Genomic DNA, 21,844 nt, shown 5'->3' on the forward strand with positions numbered 1-21,844 from the left:
AGACAACACCAGTCAAAAGCGGAAGCGAAAATTTCAATTTCCGATTTTTCTTCTGTTTTTGATGCGTCTCTCGCTATGATGGCGTTTATTTTTAGCTCCAATAAGTAATTTTTTAATAGCCCATTTAATATATTCTAAGAAAGGTATTTCGCGTTGGTTTGGATATATATCGTCAAACATAATCTGGAGATCCTTGCCAACAGGAGCAATCTCACATGATCGTACGTGTAAGGGACCAACAAGTGCACATATACGAAGACGACCTGAGGAGTTTGGAACCGAGGCCAGGAAGATTGAAAAGATGTTACAGGGTGAGAAATAAAAACGATTTGTAATTTTATAGTTGAATCATGCATCTTTGCAAAAATGTTCGCACCGTTAACAACCGAAATCTACACAAAAGAGAGACGGTAAACGTGCTTCTAGTTATAATACATTGTTGGCAACGAACTTTCGTAGACCAAAGCTACAGGCGCAAAGCTTCCCCTTCCAGAAGAATAAGGGGATGTAATTTATATGCCGGCGCACCTTAATATAGAGCACATCCAAATTCCAAAATTTGCCGCACGTGCATTTTATAAATCTCCACAAGAGGGACTCTCCGCATCCCTGATCGACGGTTGATTGAAAAGCCTCCTTAGCATTCCAACAGCGCGCACTCCTCTTTTACGCATATATTCAATGTGCGTGCGCGAACTAAGCTTGTTATCATATATTATGCCCAGATATTTTGCGAGTCCAGCTGAGGTATATTCTGCAGGCGTAGGTAAGGTTATGATGAAATTGATTCATTAAAGGAAAACATAAAATTGACTATTCTCTGACGTTAAGGGAGAGACGAATGTTGGGTGACCAGTTTTCTATGGCGCACAGGTATATTTGCAAGCGACTATACAGGGTGTTTCAACGAACACTTTCAAATAAAAAGAAATGCCGGTGGCAGATATCACAATTCAAGTCCGTGAGCTGGTCGACTCGAAGATGCAGACGGTATCTGCACTAAAAATTGAGTTGCATAATCAACAATTAACAAAAATTCATCAATTAAGTTTTTAACTAATTACATTATGCACATATTCCAATTTACAGATTCTAGCTGGTGAAACTGCAAGATATATCCAATTGAAAAGAATTGTGTGTATATAATAAACATATAGTAATATATTAAACAATAACGGTGAAGTGGCAGCTCCTTGTGGAACCCCACGCGGCTGTTGATGTCTATTCGAAGAAAGATACTTTCAGGGAACAACAAAATTATTTATCAGTTAGTAACTTTCTAAACCACTTTATTAGATATTTTGGGAAATGAGGGTTTGTTAATCAACTTAATAAAACTTCGTGATACACTGTGATAAGCTTTCGATATGCCTAAAGTTACTAGAGCTACAATTCGTCTCTGGCATCGTGCTAGTTTTATCCGGCTTTCTAACTATACATGAGCGAACCAAATGGAGCAGCCCGTAGTTAAAGTTGTATGAAACTCTATGGGAACAGTTAGATCTAAATCCAATCTGGCAAGGGCTGAGTGTACCTTTGACCTCTACTAATTTCATAAGACGGACATTCACGATCCTTTCTATCATTGTAACCAAATTAGAAGTTATAGCGATTAGTTGGAGATTGTCAAGTGTGAATATGTCACCATCATTTATAAGAACCAGAATAATTTCAGCGAGTTTCCAGCTGGAAGGTATCCACCGAAATTGAGTAGGATAGTTTCCAAATCTTCCTTGTTGTCTTTCAGACCAGAATTCAGGTCTTCTTCTTCCAACATTACACACTTTTACAATATTCGTAAAACAGAGTTGCTGATGCGCAAAGCAGCGCTCAGTCTCAAGCGACCGTCTCGAAAAGACAGCTCATCGCTGTCCGAGATGTCTTTCGACGAAGTGCCGTCGTCAATGTCATCGTTGTCGCTGCCTTTACCTATTGTATAGGGACAACTAAAAAAAAATAAATCATCGTTAACATGCGGGCATACATTTGGGCAACTTCATACATCATAGTTATTGTGAGCAACACGATTTCATAGGATCGTCAGCCGCGGCATCGTCATCAGCAGCAGCAGCAATCCACCACGACGACGGCGGCTCATCGCCGTCTCGGATGGCACTCACATCGAAGAGTCCGACGGAGGCCTCACCTAATCTCTTTTTCAAGAATGATCCTCGGGCCTGTTCCACCGCATCAGACGCCGCGAATGATGCCGCTCACTCGAGAGCAGAGTGCTGCGTAAAATAATGTCCTTGCCACACACAGCCAAGCACACTTTTGCGTTCTTGCTCTTCCGCCCACTTCTGCCTTTTGTTCAGCTACGACTGTATACAACGTGCCGTTGGGCGTTCTGACAGCCGCGTTTCTCTATTTCAACACACGCGGCAGCGCTGCATACTTAACAGACGGCGTATAGAGACCGACACGGGGACGGGAAACTGGCCGCGACTCGTCAGAAACGGTGAATAAGTTATTCCATCGTGTATGCAATAACGACGTCCACGGGCCTCACATCCACCTTGCGCCTCACTGACGCGATTTGTCGGCGACGATGGCACGATCGTGCGCGATCCGGCTGTCGTGCATCTGTCCGCGAACATGCTTCGAGAAGTGCGGTATATATATATATGCCAAAGCGGGCGTCGCGAACGCGTGCATTGATCCCGGAGTGGACGGTACAGGCAACGATGTTGGCTGTCCTATGCGCGATACGACCTTCTCGGCACCAAGGCCGCTATACTGGCACCGAATTTCACGCCTATAGCAGCGCATGGTGCAACGGCGTATACTGTATACGTCACCTACTCTACACTCAGACGCGCTTCGAGCGACCACCGACGAGAGCACGCGCGGGCGCATCTCGCATTCATGCTGATTGTAGCACGTCCGTCCAGCCGACTGCGGGCCCGGACCGTGCTGGACGGAATGAAATGTCAGACACGCGCCAGGCGCTTCTTGCATAAGGAATCGGCCAGCCGATGATGCTCGCACTCGCGCGGTAGAGCAGGCGTGAGGCGAGGCGCGGTCGCGAAGAGAAAAGTCAAGACGAACGAAGAAGAGTATATATCGCGCCGAGATCGAGCGTAAAAAGGGAGCAATATTAAACACTGGCTGCAAACTTCGCGTTCTGTTATGCGGAGTCGGCAGAAAGAAAAAAGAAACGGACTGCGAAGGGAAAAGGAAGAAGGAAAACGGAGAAAGGGCGGGGCTACGCAGGGCGAACGGACAGCGCAAGGTGTTTGATACGTCCTTGAAGGACGTATAGATAATACATTGTGCAGATAGCATTGCACAGTTTGCATTACGCAGAATGCACACCGATGACTCGCAGTAGGATGTGGTAAGTGGTAATGAAGTGGAAGTATACGTGTAACTAACGCGCGCGCGCAAACACACACACACACACACACACACACACACACACACACACACACACACACACACACACACACACACACACACACACACACACACACACACACACACACACACACACACACACACACACACACACACACACGCGCGCGCGCGCGCGCGCACGCACGCACGCACGCACGCACACACGCACGCACGCGCGCACGCACACACACACACACACACACACACCATCTACAAGGTATAGACCAAGATATTCTTGGTTACAGTGCAAAACTTAAACTGAAGCTTCAACTTCGGCTCGACGTCAGTGTACTCCTAGCAACCGAGCGCGCAATGCGGACGATGCCTTATACGGCCCGCCGCTAGGTGCTTAGTTTCTGAGTAACAAGCTTCCTCTACGAGCTCTTGAGCATCCCACTCCCCCTTCTCTCGATTCTAACGAAATGGATGTCGCCATCCACAGGTCTGGTTCGGTTAAAACAAGAGAGGAAGATGTGAAACCATGGAATGGAAAGAGCAGGCCTCTTCAGTTGGATCACAACGCGGCATTCGCGACGAGGCCTAACGTGTACAGCGCTTTCTTTGTTCTGCTCGCGAACTCCGCTGACGAGAGTCGCGTTGTAGCGGTGAGGCCCCTTTGATGAGTTTGTCTCGCCCCGAGGCGGTGCTCGTTAAAACTGCAGCGGCCTGCAGTCACGGGACAATCGGAAAATTGTCGATCGTGCGCCCAGCGCGCGCCGCGCGTGCGTGGACAAGTGGCTGTAGTTGGTGAAGCGATTATCGCGCAACGGGCCATGTATGCATACGCAAATAGAACGTGCTCGCAGCATCGCGACGGTGCGAGTCAATCTACGGAATGAAGACTCGCTGCGCGGTCCGGAAGAGCTCGAAGCCTGCGTGACTCGACGATGCCCATCGACCATGGTCCACTTCATTGCATACAAGTGTAACTCAATTAGACCAGGGAACGCGCGTTGCACACTGGAGACGGCCGTCCTGTGCTTTGCCCGCGGGCGTCTAGATTCGGAGCAATTGTAAAGCGTGTTCCTGGGAAGACATCGAACACACGTTGCTCTATGTGGCTTGTGGCGGGATGTGGCTAAGCGTAGTCCTCGGCGGAGAGCACCGCTGCGGGAGGTCGGTTGGTTGGCTGGTTGATTTTCCTTAATGAATGGCTCATAGCCACTACGGGGGAATGTCCAAGAATCGGATGAGTTAGCAAAATAATTTGTCAAATCTAAAAAAAAAGGAAGCACAGATGGGAAATTTTGAATAGTTCAAGCGGAAAATAAAATGAGAGAAATATTTAATAGTTTAGCCAGGAAACCAATGGTCAGTAAGCACAGGCGATGCAAACAGAAGGCGTCAACTAACTCGTATTCTTCTCCCTTGAGGCGGTGCACTCTGCTCTTTCCTCGGCACAATCGTAATAGTGAATTATCCCTCGCATCTACTTCTATTTTCCCAGGCGGCTCTTCCTCACTCTTCCGCACCGCTCTTCTTTTGTGAGGATCGGCATTCGATAGGCGCAAATGACCAGCCGAACACTACACATTTACGCAATAAAACCTGCCCTAAAGACAAGCGTAACGCCCTGCTGCGGTATACTCGACATTACACGCCATTCCCCGCGCGCATTCGTGTATAGCGTCTAGAGTCGCCGGCGATCCAGATGGACTGTCCTCCTCACTGCACGCCATGCGTCCAGCAAAATCAGTGTCCCGCACGCGCGCAGCTTCTATACGAGGCTCGCGAATCGGAGAACCAAGGAAGAACGATCGTGCGTGGCGATGGCAGATGGACGGTGTACGGTCGCGGCACGGAGTGCGCGCATTTGTTTGGACGCGAGTTAAGAGGGCGCTCGATGATAGCAGCGGGAGATGCGCGCGAGTGGTAATCCAATCACGGGGTGCGCTCAAAAAGAGAGAGAGCGCGCGCTCTCGGGCGCCTGGCTGTTTGCGCGTTCGAAACACAAGTCATCGACGTCGTCGTGGCTGTTTGCCGACGCCCCGACGCTGCCGAATGCCTCGGAGGATTGACGATAAACAAAGCACCCGCCTCCGTCGTAGTCGGGGGAACGCTTTCTTCACGCGAAGATGGCGGCGTCGTACTCGCGAAACTTTGTCAAACAAACGATATATACAAGCGCCTCTTCTCCCACGCTTCTCGCAGCACTGTGAGATTATAACGCAGTCGAAGCTACACACAGACGGTGGCGAAGCCTGGAAGCACTTCTCGAGAATTAAAGAATCGCGGTACGTTCCCTCTGCTGGTCGGTCATGCGATCGGCGTCCACTTCCTTATAGAAGGCCACCCGATACTAGCGTGTTTGAAGAGTGGGAACGTGCCACGTACGTCGGCGGACGTGAGGTCGGAAGTGTTCGGTTTCGGCGTTTCCAAGGATGGAGAACAACCGGAAGTAGATCCTCGCAGTTATGTGCAGCCGGTGACGACAGCTAGCGCTCTGACGACGGCTGATGCGAGTTTCGCCTTATAATTTTATTGCGATATCAACTATAGGACACTCCAGGCCCGTTATCACTGTCGTCATCCCCGTCGCTGTCACCTTCACCGTGGTGTTTCGTATAAAATGCAAGTGTGATATGATCATGATGATTTTTGACATCCACTTTGAAACGGGGCGGTGGTAAATGTTCACCTAGCTTGCTCGAATTATTCAGGTGTGCATATACGTGCTTTTCAGTATAGCATTTTGGCCAGATCTTCTTAATCTTTTTTCTCTTCCTTAAAACTTTAATGTAAACATTGTACCGTTGCCTACGCCTGTAACGGATCGGATCCTAACAAATATCTTCCCTACTTTTTTTCTTCCCTACTCTAAACGTTATTTGCTTATCTCGACTGCTGACTTTTAATAACAAAAAGACAGCTCCCCGAGCGCCGTTTTCTGTGGGTGCGAGGGAAAGCGTGAGAGGGTGAGTCTGGCAGGCTTGATGCGTGCCGTCTTCCCGCGTGCCCAGTGTGGGAGGTCACGTGATAAGGAGCATGCTATGGGAGAAGAGGGTGCGTCTCCGTCTCTAGCCCGGCCGTGGCTGCACATGGCTGTTCACGTGCCTCAGTGCATAGACCGCAGAGGCGGCCCGCGCGCCATTTATTGGAGGTAGTCTGAGGAAGGTGCAAATGCATAAGGGTGAGCCGAGATAAACGATAAACTAATGGAAATTAAAGTGGATGAAAAAACAACTTGCCGCAGGTGGGGAACGATCCCACAACCTTCGCATTTCGCTGTGCGATGCTCTACCAATTGATCTACCACGGCGCCGTTTCCCCGTCCACTTTCTTGGGTATTCATGGTTCCTTGTAGAACCCTGGGAGCGCTAGCCAGCGCCACCACTCACAGACCTTGGCGGCGGACGTGGAACATCCTTTCTGCCGCAGGCGCCACGAGAACGGGATCTTTTTGGGTGAAAGTAACCGGTCAATAAGCCCACACATGCTACTTGAAGGCATCAATGTTGCCGGATTCCAGACCCTCGTTATGTAATAAACGTGAAGAAAGGGGGTTAACTCAAGGCCCGATTTTTATTAGTCATATCATAAGAAGCCAAAGAACACTGACACCAAGGACAACATAAGGGAAATTACTTGTGCTTAATAAATAAAAATAAAGAAATGATAAATTAATGGAAATGAAAGTGGATGAGAAAACAAATTGCCGTAGGGGGGGAACGATCCCACAACCTTCGCATTTCACGTGCGATGCTCTACTAATTGAGCTACCACGGTGCCGTTTCCCCGTCCGCTTTCTTGGGTATTCATGTTCAGGAGAGAGTTTGGGTTAATCAGACAACACTGCGGGTCACCGCACGATGCTTGCGTCGGCTGTTACGTAACGTCAGGAGATTGGAATAAAAACATTGGAATAATTTTACGTTATAGGGCCCCTGGACTCCCGCATTCGAGGACAGTATTATAATAACTGCTCACCGTTGTTTAAGGGATACGATGTATAGTGATGCGTTAAGACAACAAATGTACGCATCACTTTGGTAGCTCCTGATCCCCAACTGCCGGTTTTATACGGTCACAGATTTACATTGACACCAGCTCGAGCATTAGTACCGAAAGATACTGTCCGGCGTGTCAACTTTAGGTACCCTTGATTCGCTTAACTTAATGGACTAGTTCAGGAGCTGCGGTAATTGGCTATACGTTTCAACAGGCATTTGGATGTTGGTATTAATTTAACACACTGAAAGTTTCATGCAGGACTAGTACATTATTTCACTTGTGCGCTCGCAAAGGGGGGGGGGGGGGGGGCGGATTGTGACAGAGGAACCAGTCCGACCACACACTCAAATAATCAATGACAATACAGATGCCATCCCTTGTAACAGCTAACTGCGGCCTCAACGTGACACTAACTGCCAGTTTACGGCATCGCTGTCCCGCACAGATTATAAATCACGAAGTCTTGATAAATGCAAGAATATCTTGGGCGTAAATACCAGGAACAAATTTTTAGAAGTGGGCAAAGATGCTTTCGCTCATATGCTTAAGGCACCGTAATATTTCGTACGTCACAAACTTGGGCTAAACATGCGGTCACCATACGCGTAGGTGAAGCGTCTTGCAGCGTGTTCTGTCAAAAATGACAAAGGCGAGGTGACAGTATATCGTTTATAAACTACAGATTACTAGATTTCATATGGTGTACACGGGAGCGCGGCTCCTTGCGCCACAAGGACACCTTAGGAAGACGTCTTCGCTTGTTCATTCTTTGAATAGTGCGCGTAGTAATCAAACGACGACACCGCTGTCCTGCGTGGTTGTGATGCAGGCGCTGTGGTCGCATGGCGCTTGTGGAGGCACCGCACGACATCGCCGAGACGCTGAAACTGCTGACGCACCATTTTAGGGCGCCTCGAACACATCCGCGTCACTGGGACGATCAGAAACGTTGACCACTCTCAGCACTTGGTCTCCTCGCCTTTGGACTGCTGTTCGTTCTTCGGGTCGGCAATCGCTTTCGGGAGGCGCCTCGACGCGCCGTACGCTCCGCAGTGCAGCCTTGCCTCGATCACGGCACACTGTGCAAGTGCCTTGCGCCGCTTCTTTCTCAGCGGTGGCGCCCACTGGCGACCGGCCGCACACTGTGCGCGGAAAAGCGAGCGAAAAGACTGTGTCGCAGCCGCGGTCGAAGCCATCGTCGTTGCCCGACTCCTCTGACCCAGCATTGTCGCGCGGTGCGGCGTCCTCCTCTTCATGGCTGGAGGCGGCTTCGCACCGTAGCTCTGACGACTTCCACACATGCTCCGCGTCGACCGACGTGCTGCACGTACAGGGCTTGACGAACGCATCCTCGCACCCCGAAAAGCAGTCCATGGATGTGAAGGAAGTGACTGACGATCTGTCGGCGTCATCGTCAGCTAGTGTCCTAGCGCTTGTTCGGGCAACCGCTGGTGCTCCGTTGGAACAGTACGCCGGGGTTCGGTCAGCCTGCGTCGCTGCGGTAGGCATCGGACCCGTGAAAGGCTTGCGTGCTGCGGCGTCAATCACGGACGTAGTCCGCCCAGACGGCGGTTTCCCGGACTCTTCGGTTATCCACTCCAGGTCATCGTATATGCTGACGTCTGGACTGGCTTCCTCGATTATGGCGCTCCTGCGCCGCTGCAGGGCAGTGGACAATTTTCCAATGCCAGTTGGCGTGCGGGTCAAAGGCCTTGAGGTGCTGTCACGTGTCACCACGGGTGTCCTTGGGCGCCGTGGGTCGAACAGCTCCTGCTCGAGCAACTCTAACTCTCCGGGCACGGACAGATCGTAGCTGTCCTCTCGGGAAGGATCCCACGCAGCCAGTCTTTCTGCGAGATCAGACTCCTGTTGGGAGTCTGTCCTTGGCTGCTCCTTCCCTCCCATTTCCAGTGCCGGCCAGTGTTCACCTGTGCCTCCAAAGTTCCGCTCACGCGTGCTGATTGTACGTTCCAACAGATCACCGGTGTCGATCAGTTGCGCAGAGAGCTCGTCCATGAAACTGGCGGCAAGCGAGGCAGCATCATACGGACTCCAGGGATGTTTGACGCCGGAGACATCTGACGCCCTCGGTGGGGTTTGCACCGAACTGTTGCTTCCTTGGCAAAAATCTCTGCTCGAGGACTCGATATTCTCTCCCCTACCCGGCGATGACTCTGGAGGCGTCGACAACGCTCCGTGCGATTGCTGAAATACGCCCCACGTTGCGTTTCCCATTTCGATGGTTTCCAATTGTTTCTCGGAAGAAGAGAGTTTGGTTGGAACTCGGCCAAAACAGCTCGCCGTGCTACAAGAACCTTCGTTTTGGTGTCTGTAGCAGGAACTGGTGCTGCAAAACGCGGCGCTGCGGTGTCGCGAGGACACGCTTCGTGCCCGACAAACTCGACTGCACACGTCGAGGCCTTGCGGCTTAGCGGGATGCTTTGGCTCTGACCTCGCGGACGAAGTCGGTTCCGCGGCGCTCGGATTCAGATTGTCTCTGCCCTCTGGCGCATTGCTGGACAGCAGAGCAGTTCGCGTGGTTTTTTCGATGGGTGGATTGGATCGCGTCGCTGACTCTGCCCTCTCATCTAGGCCTGCAGACCTGGTTGTCCTCGAACGCGCGGTCTCTTCAGCTGTACCGATCGCGCGACGTTGGTCTTCGCGGTAGCAGTGGCTGTCAGAATGTGTTGAGCTGTTGCTAGTCAATGATCCGTCGCCCAGAAGGGATTCGTAATACCGCTCACTCCGTCCCCACGGATATGCAGGCGGCTTTGGAATCCCGCAATCTTCCTTTCTCGCTCGAACGATTTTCGCCGGCTGCATTTGGTACGTCCGCGCGTCTCCGTGCAAAACCCGTGGCACGCTGTCTGACCGCGGCATGGGTTCGTTGTCGGTCGCCGAAGGTTCTTAGTCGGCTGGCATGCTCTTACAGCCGTCTCACTGGCGCTCGCGGGTGCAGGGAAGAATCGCACGAGTGCGGGAGATGGTTCGGAAGGGACCCGCCAGGTCGACAGAGGACAGCGCAGCTTCTGACTAGGCACTGGGGCGCCGCTGGCCTTGATGGCGCAATGGTCGGGTATAGTGATAGGCACGTGGTCTAGTGAAGGTGATGATTTTTGTGCTATGGTACATACCCACAACGGGGGATTGGCCAAGAGTCTAGCGGTACATTTAAAATGAAATCAGACTAAATGAATAAATAAAAGTAAATAAAATTGTTTAAGGAAACAAACAACCCTATTGGAAAAAAAATGCATATAGCACGAAACTCCCGTATCGAATAATCCGATATGAAGCATATAAGATGTGGATGTCACGTTGTAGTGATGGTGAATAACACAGTATCAAAACTCTAAATCATGAAAGTGTTTGCGATAGCAGAGCCACGAATTTTTGCTATCGTCTCTCTCATTGGTAGAAGCACACATGGTGGCGCGTGCACCTCCGCCAATGAGAGAGGAGAGTTTGGTCACGTCACGCAAAACTCAGCACCCTGCAGCACCACTAGATGGCGTTGCCCTCCGAACATCACTATAAGGTCCCTAGATAAAACAAGCCTTTATGTATAGGGATCTTACACATCACTAAAGTGCCTCGATGACATCCTCACCCGCCGCCCAGCGGGTGCTGAGGTGCGCATTGAGGCACCCTACACATCACGGGCTGCGGAACCCACCGATTGCGCTCGCAGTATCGCACAACTTATGCGGCGGCGCTGTCAGGCATCACCTTCCCCTTCGTGAGTCAGTGTCGGCGCGGGCGTTTGCCGTCGCGTCGCGTTAACCAAATGGTGCTGAACATCATGGTGTGTACCAGTGTATGCTTATAACTCAAGCATAGGAGAGGAGCGTATTAGTTTAAAGCAGAACTGTGTAAAAGATCCTCTACATAGATATGTCATGGAGGAAGCAGCAAATTCAGACCCTCCCAGCGATTCGGCGAGATCGGGAGCGAAAACGCTTAGCCTGCACCGCAGCCTAAGGCTCAAACATTCGCGTTACACACTCGTAACCACCCTGTGAGTTTTTTTAATTGCGCGAGCATTTCTATGCCTATCTAACGAGGAAAGCTGTCTGTCATGCAAGACGAATCGCTATTAAAATTGTATAAAACAAACTTTTCTATGAAGGCTTTGTTGAAAGATTTCGTGATGGTGCAATGAAAACCATCTCGAGAACCACATGCAGAGCTGATTTGGTGCATTTTAGACACCAGGAAAATTCTGATTTTGCGGAAATTTATTTCCAAACACGTCACATGACCGTTGTGTTTCCGTGGTCGCGGGATGCGCCTTCCGTTGGGGAGTTCTTTCACCGACCGAAATGTCACCGACCACTGAGGGCTCATGCGTTTCATGTCGCGCATCACAGACAGATGAGCAGTCAATCACCTCATATGGATGATAAGGAGTGATGAGGGGTTATATGGATCTCACTACGGTTGATAATGATTCAACGCGGATGGATAAGGTGCTAAAAAGCGATAAGGGATTAAATGGTTGGATCAATTCTGATAATGTTAATAAGCACTGATAACGGTTGATAAGGGTCGTATCAAGTCCAATAAGGTTGATAAGGACCTCTAAGTGTTGGTAAAGATCAAACCATGTCCGTTAAGGTTGATAAGGACAGGTAATGGTTGATAAGGATCGGATGGAGTTCGATAAGTTTGACAAGGACAGATAAGGGTTGGTAAGGATAGGATCTAGTCCGATAAGGTTTATAACGACTGCTAAGGGTCAATAAGCTTTATACTGGTCGGAGCAAGTTTCATAAGATTGATAATGACACTGGGCGGCATAGATATGAGCAAGTGGCACGATGCTTACGCATACTTAGACAACTGCCAGAGGAGATTCTGACTGGTATTTTTTTTTTTACCCAGACATTTTAGATGATCAGTGCTGTGTCCACTTATTTCATGAGGCCCTGCGCTCTGAAACTGGATTGGGCGGCTCGCGATGACTTCTCTCAATAATGATTCCATTATTGTGTAGTATTATAACGCTGCTGCGGCATTGCGGATGGTTCAGTCGTCCTGCCAGTGACCACGCGAAAATGCGAAAATCGAGTACAGTCGTTAGCCCCATGTCCCATGTTCGTGTTCGACGGTTGGTTATGACATTTAAACAGGATGGAGAAGTAGGCTAGTTGGCACTGCATTACAGTTTCGAAACATAGAGCGCGGAAAGGGTGCAGTATGGTCCGGGACGAATGTTTATCATTTACAATTTCCCCTTATTAATTACTTCTCTCCACCATGCGAGTTTTCGCACAACTATTACGTCGAACGCTACAGTTAAGTGTAAGCATGCTGACGCATCACGCTGCTTCCTCATTTTTTACGGCAGCCATGTTATTCTGCCTCGTAATATACACATGATTGCTGATGGCGAACTGCTGGTAAATTTAGTTGCAGCGCCCGTGACAAAATATGACAAGAAGTGCTTTTTAGGGGGCGGGGGGGAGGAGGTCAAGTGACTTGAAATAGTCTATGGGAAATGGGAGATATGCACAGCGGCAATGGAGTAAGTGAAGCAAGCAGAGTAAGTTCAACAAGACACTGCGCGTGTTTAGTGCATGCTGGCCTTTGCTTGCGTAGCACCTGCTTACACAGATGCAAGATACCTGAACAGTATTTTAATATATATATCTAAGATACATACATGTACTTCGATACCGCATAGCCTTGGTCAACACCAGCTATAGACTATATTTGGTGCTGGGTGAGCGTGCCAGAGTAATGATGCGACCACGTACATCAAGTAGGTTTGTGAACTGTATACGGATGGGGGGCTACATGAGGTTTTTACAGAAAAAAAGCGTCACATAAACCGGAGTGACTATACTCAGACGACCGGGGTCATTAAGACATACAATTAACCCACCTGCGCGTCACCATCGCTGATGTGCGCAAGCTTCGACATTAAAGGATTACGCAGTTGGCGGTTCCTGGCTCACCAGGAACGCCCAACTGCTTACGCTTTGCGGTCATACTCCCGTAGTCGACGTGATGATTGCTGATCAGTCATGTAACGTGATTGTCTGCCCCGCTAATTTTAAACGATAGGCCTAGTCAACAAGCCTTAAAAGCGTTCGTAGAAGGATAGGCTCCGATATAATTTGATGTTGAACTACGGTGTAAAAAAAGGAAAATTCTGTCTATATACGCTAAATCTATGGAATATACCTTCATCCGGCAGATGCCCGTCATTACCGTCAAGGGCATACATATCCATGGGTCTGTCATCCTGATCATCATATATAAGACAATGTTGGATCCACAGCAGGACGAATGCCTTTCCAGACGGTCTACAGTTACCCCCGTCTTGCGCTAGCCGATTCCATCTACATGCCTGCTAATTTCTAAATCTCCATCAAACTGCATAGGAACACTACACGGAAAAAGAAAAGGACAGGACAAGACGCTCACTTTGTACTAAAATTTAATCTCACGTGCAACAATATCTGAGGAGGATGTCGCCAAAATCACAAAAAAAACTTCAGAAACAAGAAGCAAATTGCAGCTAGAAACAGAAACAACAACAACAATAACAGCAGCAAGTACAGAAAGTCATATAGTATTCTTGTAAATGACTGTACCATTGCTTATTATTTCTCCATTTCTGTCTCATGATAATAACTAGAATATCAACCACCTGCCTTTTCTCTGTAATCCTTACCATGGGCTTCCTCAGTCCCTTGATGCTCTACCTCTATCATTCTCAGTTGCAACGTTCATTACGCGATCCATAGCCTTTTCACAGGCCTTCATTGTCTCCGCGTTGCATCCCTGTAGGTTACTACCGGCAACATGTGCCCGTACTTTTCTTCTAAAGCACATCGGCAAGCTACCGTCTATGACTTAATTGGGAGTGTTTGCTATATGGCCGCCGCCCCTTAGCTCTCCTAAGCAACCAATGACCTAATAAACAAGCAACAGGCCGCGAGTTTCTAAAGCTCTATAGAACCGGTCGAATCGGCAGAAATGCCGATATATTACGAGCAAACTGACATTGGAAATTAAAATGAGAGAGAGAGAGAGAGAGAGAGAGAGAGAGAGAGAGAGATCATAGAAAGGCAGGGAGGTTACCCAGAGGTAGTTCCGGTTGGCTACCCTGCACGGAGGGAAGGGTTAAGGGCGGATAAAAAGAGAAAGAGAGTAGAAGGGGGAGATAGAGAGAAAGAGAGACGAGCACGAACAAACCGCGTACACTACAGAGAGGTAGGGGTTGGCGTTCTCAAAGTCTATCGTTTAGCGCCGTATTCCGCAGGAACCTTAACAACGCAAGTAAGGCCTTCAGCGTGGATGTCCTTTGGAAGTACTGATGGTAGAAAGGTTGATCCAAGTAGTAAGGAGCGATGGAATCGTGCAATGTCAGCGAGATGGAGACTTGACATAGTCTATACTGGTCCACACTGTCTTAATCAAATCCTCGAGCAGGGCCGCTTCCTGCAGGAGTAAGTAACACTCTCATTCGCTCACCGTTCCAGGAATTACTTCACGAAAATCATGACATTAGAGCTGAAGCCGTAGCTGCATCGTCAGGCACTCAAGAGCCCAGTCATCTCAAGCCCCGCTTTCCGGCGTAGCACGTTGATTTGCATCAAAGCGTCGTGTTCCCAATCTCGAGCATATGTCTCCAGCGTTGTGTGTCCACCGCCATAACCGTCCTCGTAGCTCCACACTCCAGTGCCTTATCAATTTGCTGCGGGGTAGGCAACCGAAAGTTTCGTTGAACGAACAACGCAACATGCAGAAACGAACGCAAGCGAGCGCTTCGCCGTATAATCGCAAGTCCGAATAGCACTGGCTCCCGGGTTGTCCTCTGCTTCACCCGGCCGGGCGTTGACACGATATCTGGCTACTGGGAGAACCTACTTAACATGCGGCCAGTAGAAGCGCCCTTGAATCTAGCTCGTCTTCTAGGAGCGGGCACCCCATTTGCCCGTCTGTCAAGCGAATACAACGCTTTTCCCCCATTAGGTTATCCACGGCGCTGCGGAGGAAAAGGCTCAGCGTTGTCAAAGCTTCTTCTGAGCTTTAGTTTTGAATATGTGATTGAATGTGTAAACGAGTGCCCTCAGGTTAGCATATTTTATCGTTGTGACCATGTTATTAATGACTTAATTGATTGCGCGTGAAGCACTCCTGCTATCGTTCATTGTTCCCGTTTAACCGATAATATATAGCGAGTCAGGTTCTCACAGACATGACAAAGACGTGGCAATCACTTCGGGGACAAGAGAGAGTTGTCGCTGTCCGAGTGTAGGCGGGACCTCGGTCGTGGTGTCGAGTCCATTTGTCTCGTCCCGTTACGTGTTTTGTGTGTGCCGCCAGCTGTGTCTATACTATGGAATAGTGTTAGAAACAACTGTTGGTCATGTGAAAATGAAAGCGGTCGGTGAAGCTTGGTTGTGTAAGCCACGTAAGCTTGAAGGCTCAAAGCGTTGAAACGCCGCGACGCCCAGCATTGCCAATGCAGTTTGCTTGTGATGACATACTCGAGGCGCGCAGCGTTCAGAATTTAGGCTAACTTTGCAATGGAAATGAATATTGTCACACAGTAGTGGTAACGCATTTCCATTCATTGAATAGCCTTTTAAAAACAGCGCCGCGGCGGAAGGCATAGAACTGTCCCTAAAATTAAAGCATTTGGAAAGCCTCTCCTATTACCGGTGCTAATATTTCAACGTAGCGCAGATGCCTTTTACAAGTAGATAGGGTAATTCAAAATAATTGTAATGATTTATAGTAAAGTTCGTCCTATAGCTATGCGACCAGTAAGCATTAGAATCGCAGCCAAGGGTCAGTGGTATTGCACGGAGCGCTGATAACTTGTACAGTGGCTTTTCTGGATAACCTCTTCCAGCGTATGAGAATGAAGTAGGTTACGCAGCAATACCGAGTTATATTTTCTGTTTCTCTATTTTATAAACATGGTAAACAGCTGTAGCAGCCTTCACGTTGCCTGGACATGGTGGCACGCGAAAACATATGTGGTCTCCACAAGCTTCGCATCGTTCACTGCAATATAATCGGGAACAATTTATTGAAACACTAGCTCATGAAACACCTATCTAAACTACAAATCGCCTGTCCAAGGCAAGTTAAGCATCCGCAGCCCCTCCAAACACACAAAAAGAAGAGAGAGAGGAAGAAAGATAACTACGAATGCACAGATGTCGCAAAGGCACACATGAAAGCAATCAGTCGAAGACGCCCATCCCTTTCCAGAGAAGGTTCATGGGCGTGTCGACAGTCCTCTGGAAGAACCTGTTGTTCATGCGGCGCGACTGCTCACCCGTGAAGAAGTTCTTCCACTGACCTATCACGCCCTCCCGGACGAAGAACTTCCTCTTGGGCATGACGGAGGCGTATTCGCGTGCCTTGAGCTTCATAAAGAGGATATTGGTCAAGCGCAGCAAGGACTGCAGCTTGTTCTGATCCTGGATGAAGTCGTTGGCGACGCCGCCCAGGAACTGGGCGATTATCTGCACGTGCTCCTTGGGCTCCTTCTTCATGGTCTCGAAGACGAGGAACAGTATGTTGGGCTCGTTCTTGTAGCTCCACCAGGGCAGCAGGTGATCGAAGTAGTCGTTGTACTCCATCTCGCCGCGGATGAAGCACTCGAAGACGTCCTCGAATGTCCCGTTCTGGAACTGATAGTCCTCTGGATACGCCTTCATGATGTGGTAGATGGACACGCAACAGTCCTTGACGTTCCGGGCGATGTAGATGTACTTGGCTGCAGGGTTGTAGGCGATGCCATTGAACGGTAGGTGTGTCTTGATGATCCGTGGAGCCCGGTACGAGTCGACCTGCAGGATCAAGCAGGACCTAATGACAGGCTGTGTGGTACACCCAATTCAATCAATGTATTTTCCATACTGTACTTCCACTGGTCAATTCCAACAGACTGAAAAGAAACACCGAAAAACTAGGGCAGTACTGAACAGCTGCTCTTCGTTTCTTATTCTCCTGCATCTCTTCGCGTAGTATATAACTTAGGCGTCCCACCTATGCGCCTTGCAGACATTTTTTAGCTTCGAGAATGCGCAAACGTTGTTTCCTGCAGTTAAAGAACGGTGCCAAACGACATTTACATAATTGCTATATCAACTATACATAAGTGTGTCTTATGTTTAGAATTGTTGCTTTATCGGTCCTTGCCAACTCGTCGGTCAGCATGTTAATATCGTTCGCAATGGTTTTAACATGACTATTTTCATCATACTAAAAAATAATAATAATGTCATTCACTATTCTTTTGATGTGGCGGTAACGTTCCGATGACCGGTAACCGGTCATTGGAACTGAGCATACGACATGCAGCGTCCGCGCAGACATACACACACACGCACCTGGTTTCCTTCCGCCTCGAGGTAGCAGACCTCCCTGGTGAGCGACTCGGCGATCTTTCCGAGGTGGCCGTTGTTGAGCAGCAGGTGGACGATCTGCACAACCCAGGAGCTGCCGCAGCCGGGATACGAGTCGATCACGATGTCCGTGGCCAGCGGGTCGAAGTTGAGCGAGAAGACGATGCTGTCCTGCGTCAGTGCTGGCGACAGCCGGATGCCCTCCACGTACACGAACTTGGGCTTCTTGGTCACTTGCGAGAAGCCCAGTCGGTTGCCGGACTGCGACACGAAACGGAGCATTTGGAAGCACGCACAAAAAAAAAAGAACATTGCCGACTTTCGGCGATGAAGTTTCAGGTGATAGTCTGCGATTGTGCCGATAACAACGTGATAACATGGCACAATAGTTCGACTTTCGTCTGAACGTGACTCGCATAGCCAAGAATCATGTCATGAGGTTGCGATCTTCGTTTCCATATTCATGCTTCTTCCGCGGACAGAGTATCTAAGTGCATTTCCCGATTCCGCCTAACTATCCCCGTAGAATTAAAGAGACGTCGACAGTTTATAATTAGGCTGAGTAGAACACGTTGCTGGGCGAGCTGGTTGGGATCTAATGAATACACTGTTGCGCCAAAAAAGGAAAATAATGACTTAGGAGGGAGAGTACAAAACGACAGATTGAGCGCTGATCCAGCGCTCAATCTGTCGTTCCGTACTCTCCCTCCCAAGTCTTTATTTTCCTTTTTTGGCGCAACAGTGCATTCATTAGTTTATCTTTATTTTTGTTCCTTTCTATAGCCACCCAAAACGTCCCTTTATTTACAATTGTGAGCAGTGTTCTTAATCTGTAGCATTTCACAAACATCCGCAGCGTATACAACGCGCGCATTAGCACTTGAACCCGCAGAGTCTTACTTAAAACCGTATGGCAATATGCAGTCGGTGTTCGCCATCCGCAGCCTGCAAATAATCCATAGCGCGCTGAAGACACGCGTCTAGGAAAGGGCAGCGTCTCTTCGGAACGTTACTTGTGCGAAGCGAAGATTAATCTGCGTGCAGTCTTGCCTCGCAAAACGCACGCAGGATTTTCTCCGCTCAACGTCCGAATGGCAGAAGACGAGAAACAGCTGCTGATGAGCATATAATGTATACGTGCGCCACTTAAATTTGCAATGATCGCAAAAAAGTCTTGTGCATATATATATATATATATATATATATATATATATATATATATATATATATATATATATATATATATATATATATATATATATATATATATATATATATATATATATATATATATATATATATATACACACATCCCGGCCACGGCGGCCGCATTTCGATGGGGGCGAAATGCGAAAACACCCGCGTACTTAGATTTAGGTGCACGTTAAAGAACCCCAGGTGGTCGAAATTTCCGGAGTCCTCCACTACGGCGTGCCTCATAATCAGAAAGTGGTTTTGGCACGTAAAACCCAATAAAAGAAAAAAAAAAAATATATATATATATATATATATATATATATATATATATATACGAAATGCCTCTGCGGGCGTCACCACTCTCGACGTTTGCCTTAATTATGCCACAAACCTTGCTATATTTGTCAGGTGTGCTAATTTCTCATTGGCTCAGTGATCAGCGCAACCGGCTCGCAGCTTCAAAAAAAATTCGGCTTGGCCTAGTTGGTGTTTACTGCATATCGTATTGACCGCTAATAAAGACGAGGACAGGGGAAGAGAACACAGAACGACGACACGGGCGGTAACTTTTAACTGATTTATTCACGGCAACTCGTGGCACTATATACACAAATATAACACACGCAGAACGCAGCAACAATACCACTAATCAGTCAAGTGGGGCAACCACTTATAAAAAGAAGTTTATCTCCGATTAAAACAGCCTAATGGAACTATCACTAACACAATCTTGGTCTTTCTTATATGATATGTCTCCATAAGTTCGTGCGCAGCCTGGTCTTGGCTTCTCCCCAGAATATTTGTCTCCTTGAAACGTTGTTTACAGGGCAGGCATTGCAGTGCGCAGGCAAGTGCACCAATGAGTCTTGAGTTAACTTTTGTTCATGTTCTCTGGCTCGATCATTCAGCCACCCTATGTCCACCCTATGTAAGACTTGCCACGCGCCAGGGGGATTTCATACACAACTCCTACATTACATTTGGCATACAGCTTGGCATACTTCTTGCCACAGCCTTGCATTCTTTTAGGATAACCGGAGGTCCGAGGGCAGAAGCGCGTGAGCTTAGGCTGAAAAGACAAAAGGTACTCCAAACCAGTCTGTCACCTTCCTTAGGTTGTGAGTGACCCTGTGAACATACAGTACCACTTCAGGTCTTATGACCATAGTAGCCTTCCTCACCCTTGCTTTGCTTCTCGATCATTTTAACTTCTGCAGGAGGCCAGGGTTTCCACCACTGGCGTTACCGTCGAGACAGGGAACGCATTCACACACGCACGCACGCACACACGCACGCACACACGCACACACACACGCACGCACGCACGCATGCACACACATACATACACACATGCACACACACACGCGCACGCACACACACGCACGCATGCACACACATGCACACTAGAGAAGCCATGAAAGCCACAGAAAAACAGTGTATTACACGTCTTGCCTAAATATCCGGAAGCTCTCCTGGCTTACCTGGCTCGTCATAAATAAAGAAATCGTAGTTCCGCCCCAAAGGCGAAGCACCAATTGCGATAGCAAATAAGAAGATAGCTGTACTAAGTAAGGATAATAGTTTTATCGGCCGTATAAGCTTGCAAACATTCGCTTACTAATTAAATTAACAATTCTAGAATGTTTAGGCGTGACTCAACGAGGACGTAGAAAGAAACAGACGCACAGAGACAGCGCTTTGTTATCTGCTTCTTTATACGTCCTTGTTCAGTCGCGCTTACACATTCTATCGTGGATTCAAATTAACTAGCCCGCCAACGTGTTTCAACTAAATTAACCAGCACGGTGTCACGCGCACACAGGTAAACATGAACACATCTCGCTCGATGAGCGCGGAAACTGACTGTGAAAAGTCTGGAGTGAGGAATCGTGGCAGAAGCAAGCGAATTGGCCTTCATGCATATCTCGCTTCAACGCAAACGAAAAGTCGAAAGCACAGCGCATACGAAGCTACCAGTACTACGCGCACTATGCAAACATCGCAGATCGCTTTGAGCGTGAGGCCCGCGCGGGCGCGTACTTTGGACACGTTGCATATCGCTTTCAAAACACACGAGCGGCGGAAACGCGTCCCTACGGCGTCCGCCAAAGGCGCCTACTACAGCGTCCACGATTCGCATGGCCAAGGCCGTATCAGACGCCGTGGTTGTCTCCACTCTGTACGGAGCGGCGGGCGAGGACGACATCGAGGCACCCCATTAGCAGCCGCAGGAGAAGAACGCACCTTATTCCTCGCCTTACCCCGCCTGCCTCGCGCGCGGCAGGAGAGGGCACGCAATCCGGGCCGCTTCCCTCGCTCGCACACGCGAGATCGAACCGCGTTCGCCGGCTCACCATCACACTTTCACTCATACGGAACCTCACGGCGACGGCAGAAATGCGCCTGGAGTGTCCACATAATTGCTATCGCAATAAAAATATGAAAAGTGAACTCATGCAAGATTATCAATTAGAGAAACGGCTATGCCAGGAGTCACCCGAAAGAGCAGCATTAACATATACGCACTGAAGAAATTCGTGGGCAGCCGACCATTGAATCGCTCACTCACTCGCAAAACCACTCAGGGGAATGACTGCGCACCTGAACAGTCCATCGACTCACCATTGGCAAGCAACCCATCGTGTTTCTCTCAGCTGCGCTCAGCCTTTCGAACAAGATCGCTGGAAGCGGTAGCTCGCGTTTCAAGAGGTCTCAAACTTCTTCTCCCCTCGAGCGGAAGGCAGGCTGATGATGACGATACTTGAAGAGGAGAAACGCAAATGAAAAGGAAAACCAAATGGAAATACAGAAAAAAGAAACTAGAAACGTACGCGATTGAGCAGTCAGACTAACTGAAGTAAACTTACGAAAGAGGTAATAATCACGGAGAGAATAAAGACGCCATTAATTAAAAAGATTAG

General features: G+C 48.7%; 1 protein-coding gene across 1 annotated transcript; it reads right to left on the reverse strand.

The window, feature by feature from the left end:
* Positions 1-16,556: 16,556 nt before the first annotated feature.
* On the reverse strand, positions 16,557-21,563 carry LOC126541220 (sulfotransferase ssu-1-like). Its single transcript, XM_050187901.2, has 3 exons — positions 21,546-21,563; positions 17,712-17,987; positions 16,557-17,168 (listed from the first exon to the last, which is right to left on the reverse strand). Exons 1-3 carry the CDS (start codon positions 21,561-21,563, stop codon positions 16,557-16,559), a joined length of 906 nt encoding a protein of 301 aa, XP_050043858.1.
* Positions 21,564-21,844: the final 281 nt, after the last annotated feature.

This window comes from Dermacentor andersoni, chromosome 2 (assembly GCF_023375885.2).
Source record: "Dermacentor andersoni chromosome 2, qqDerAnde1_hic_scaffold, whole genome shotgun sequence".
NCBI lineage: Eukaryota > Metazoa > Arthropoda > Arachnida > Ixodida > Ixodidae > Dermacentor > Dermacentor andersoni.

What these genes read in the sequence shown, in the direction of transcription:
- LOC126541220 (XM_050187901.2), bottom strand. An exon ending in TCGAGGCGGAAGGAAACCAG is followed by an intron (nt 17,169 to 17,711) that starts GTGCGTGTGTGT and finishes TTGATCCTGCAG; the next exon opens with GTCGACTCGTACCGGGCTCC.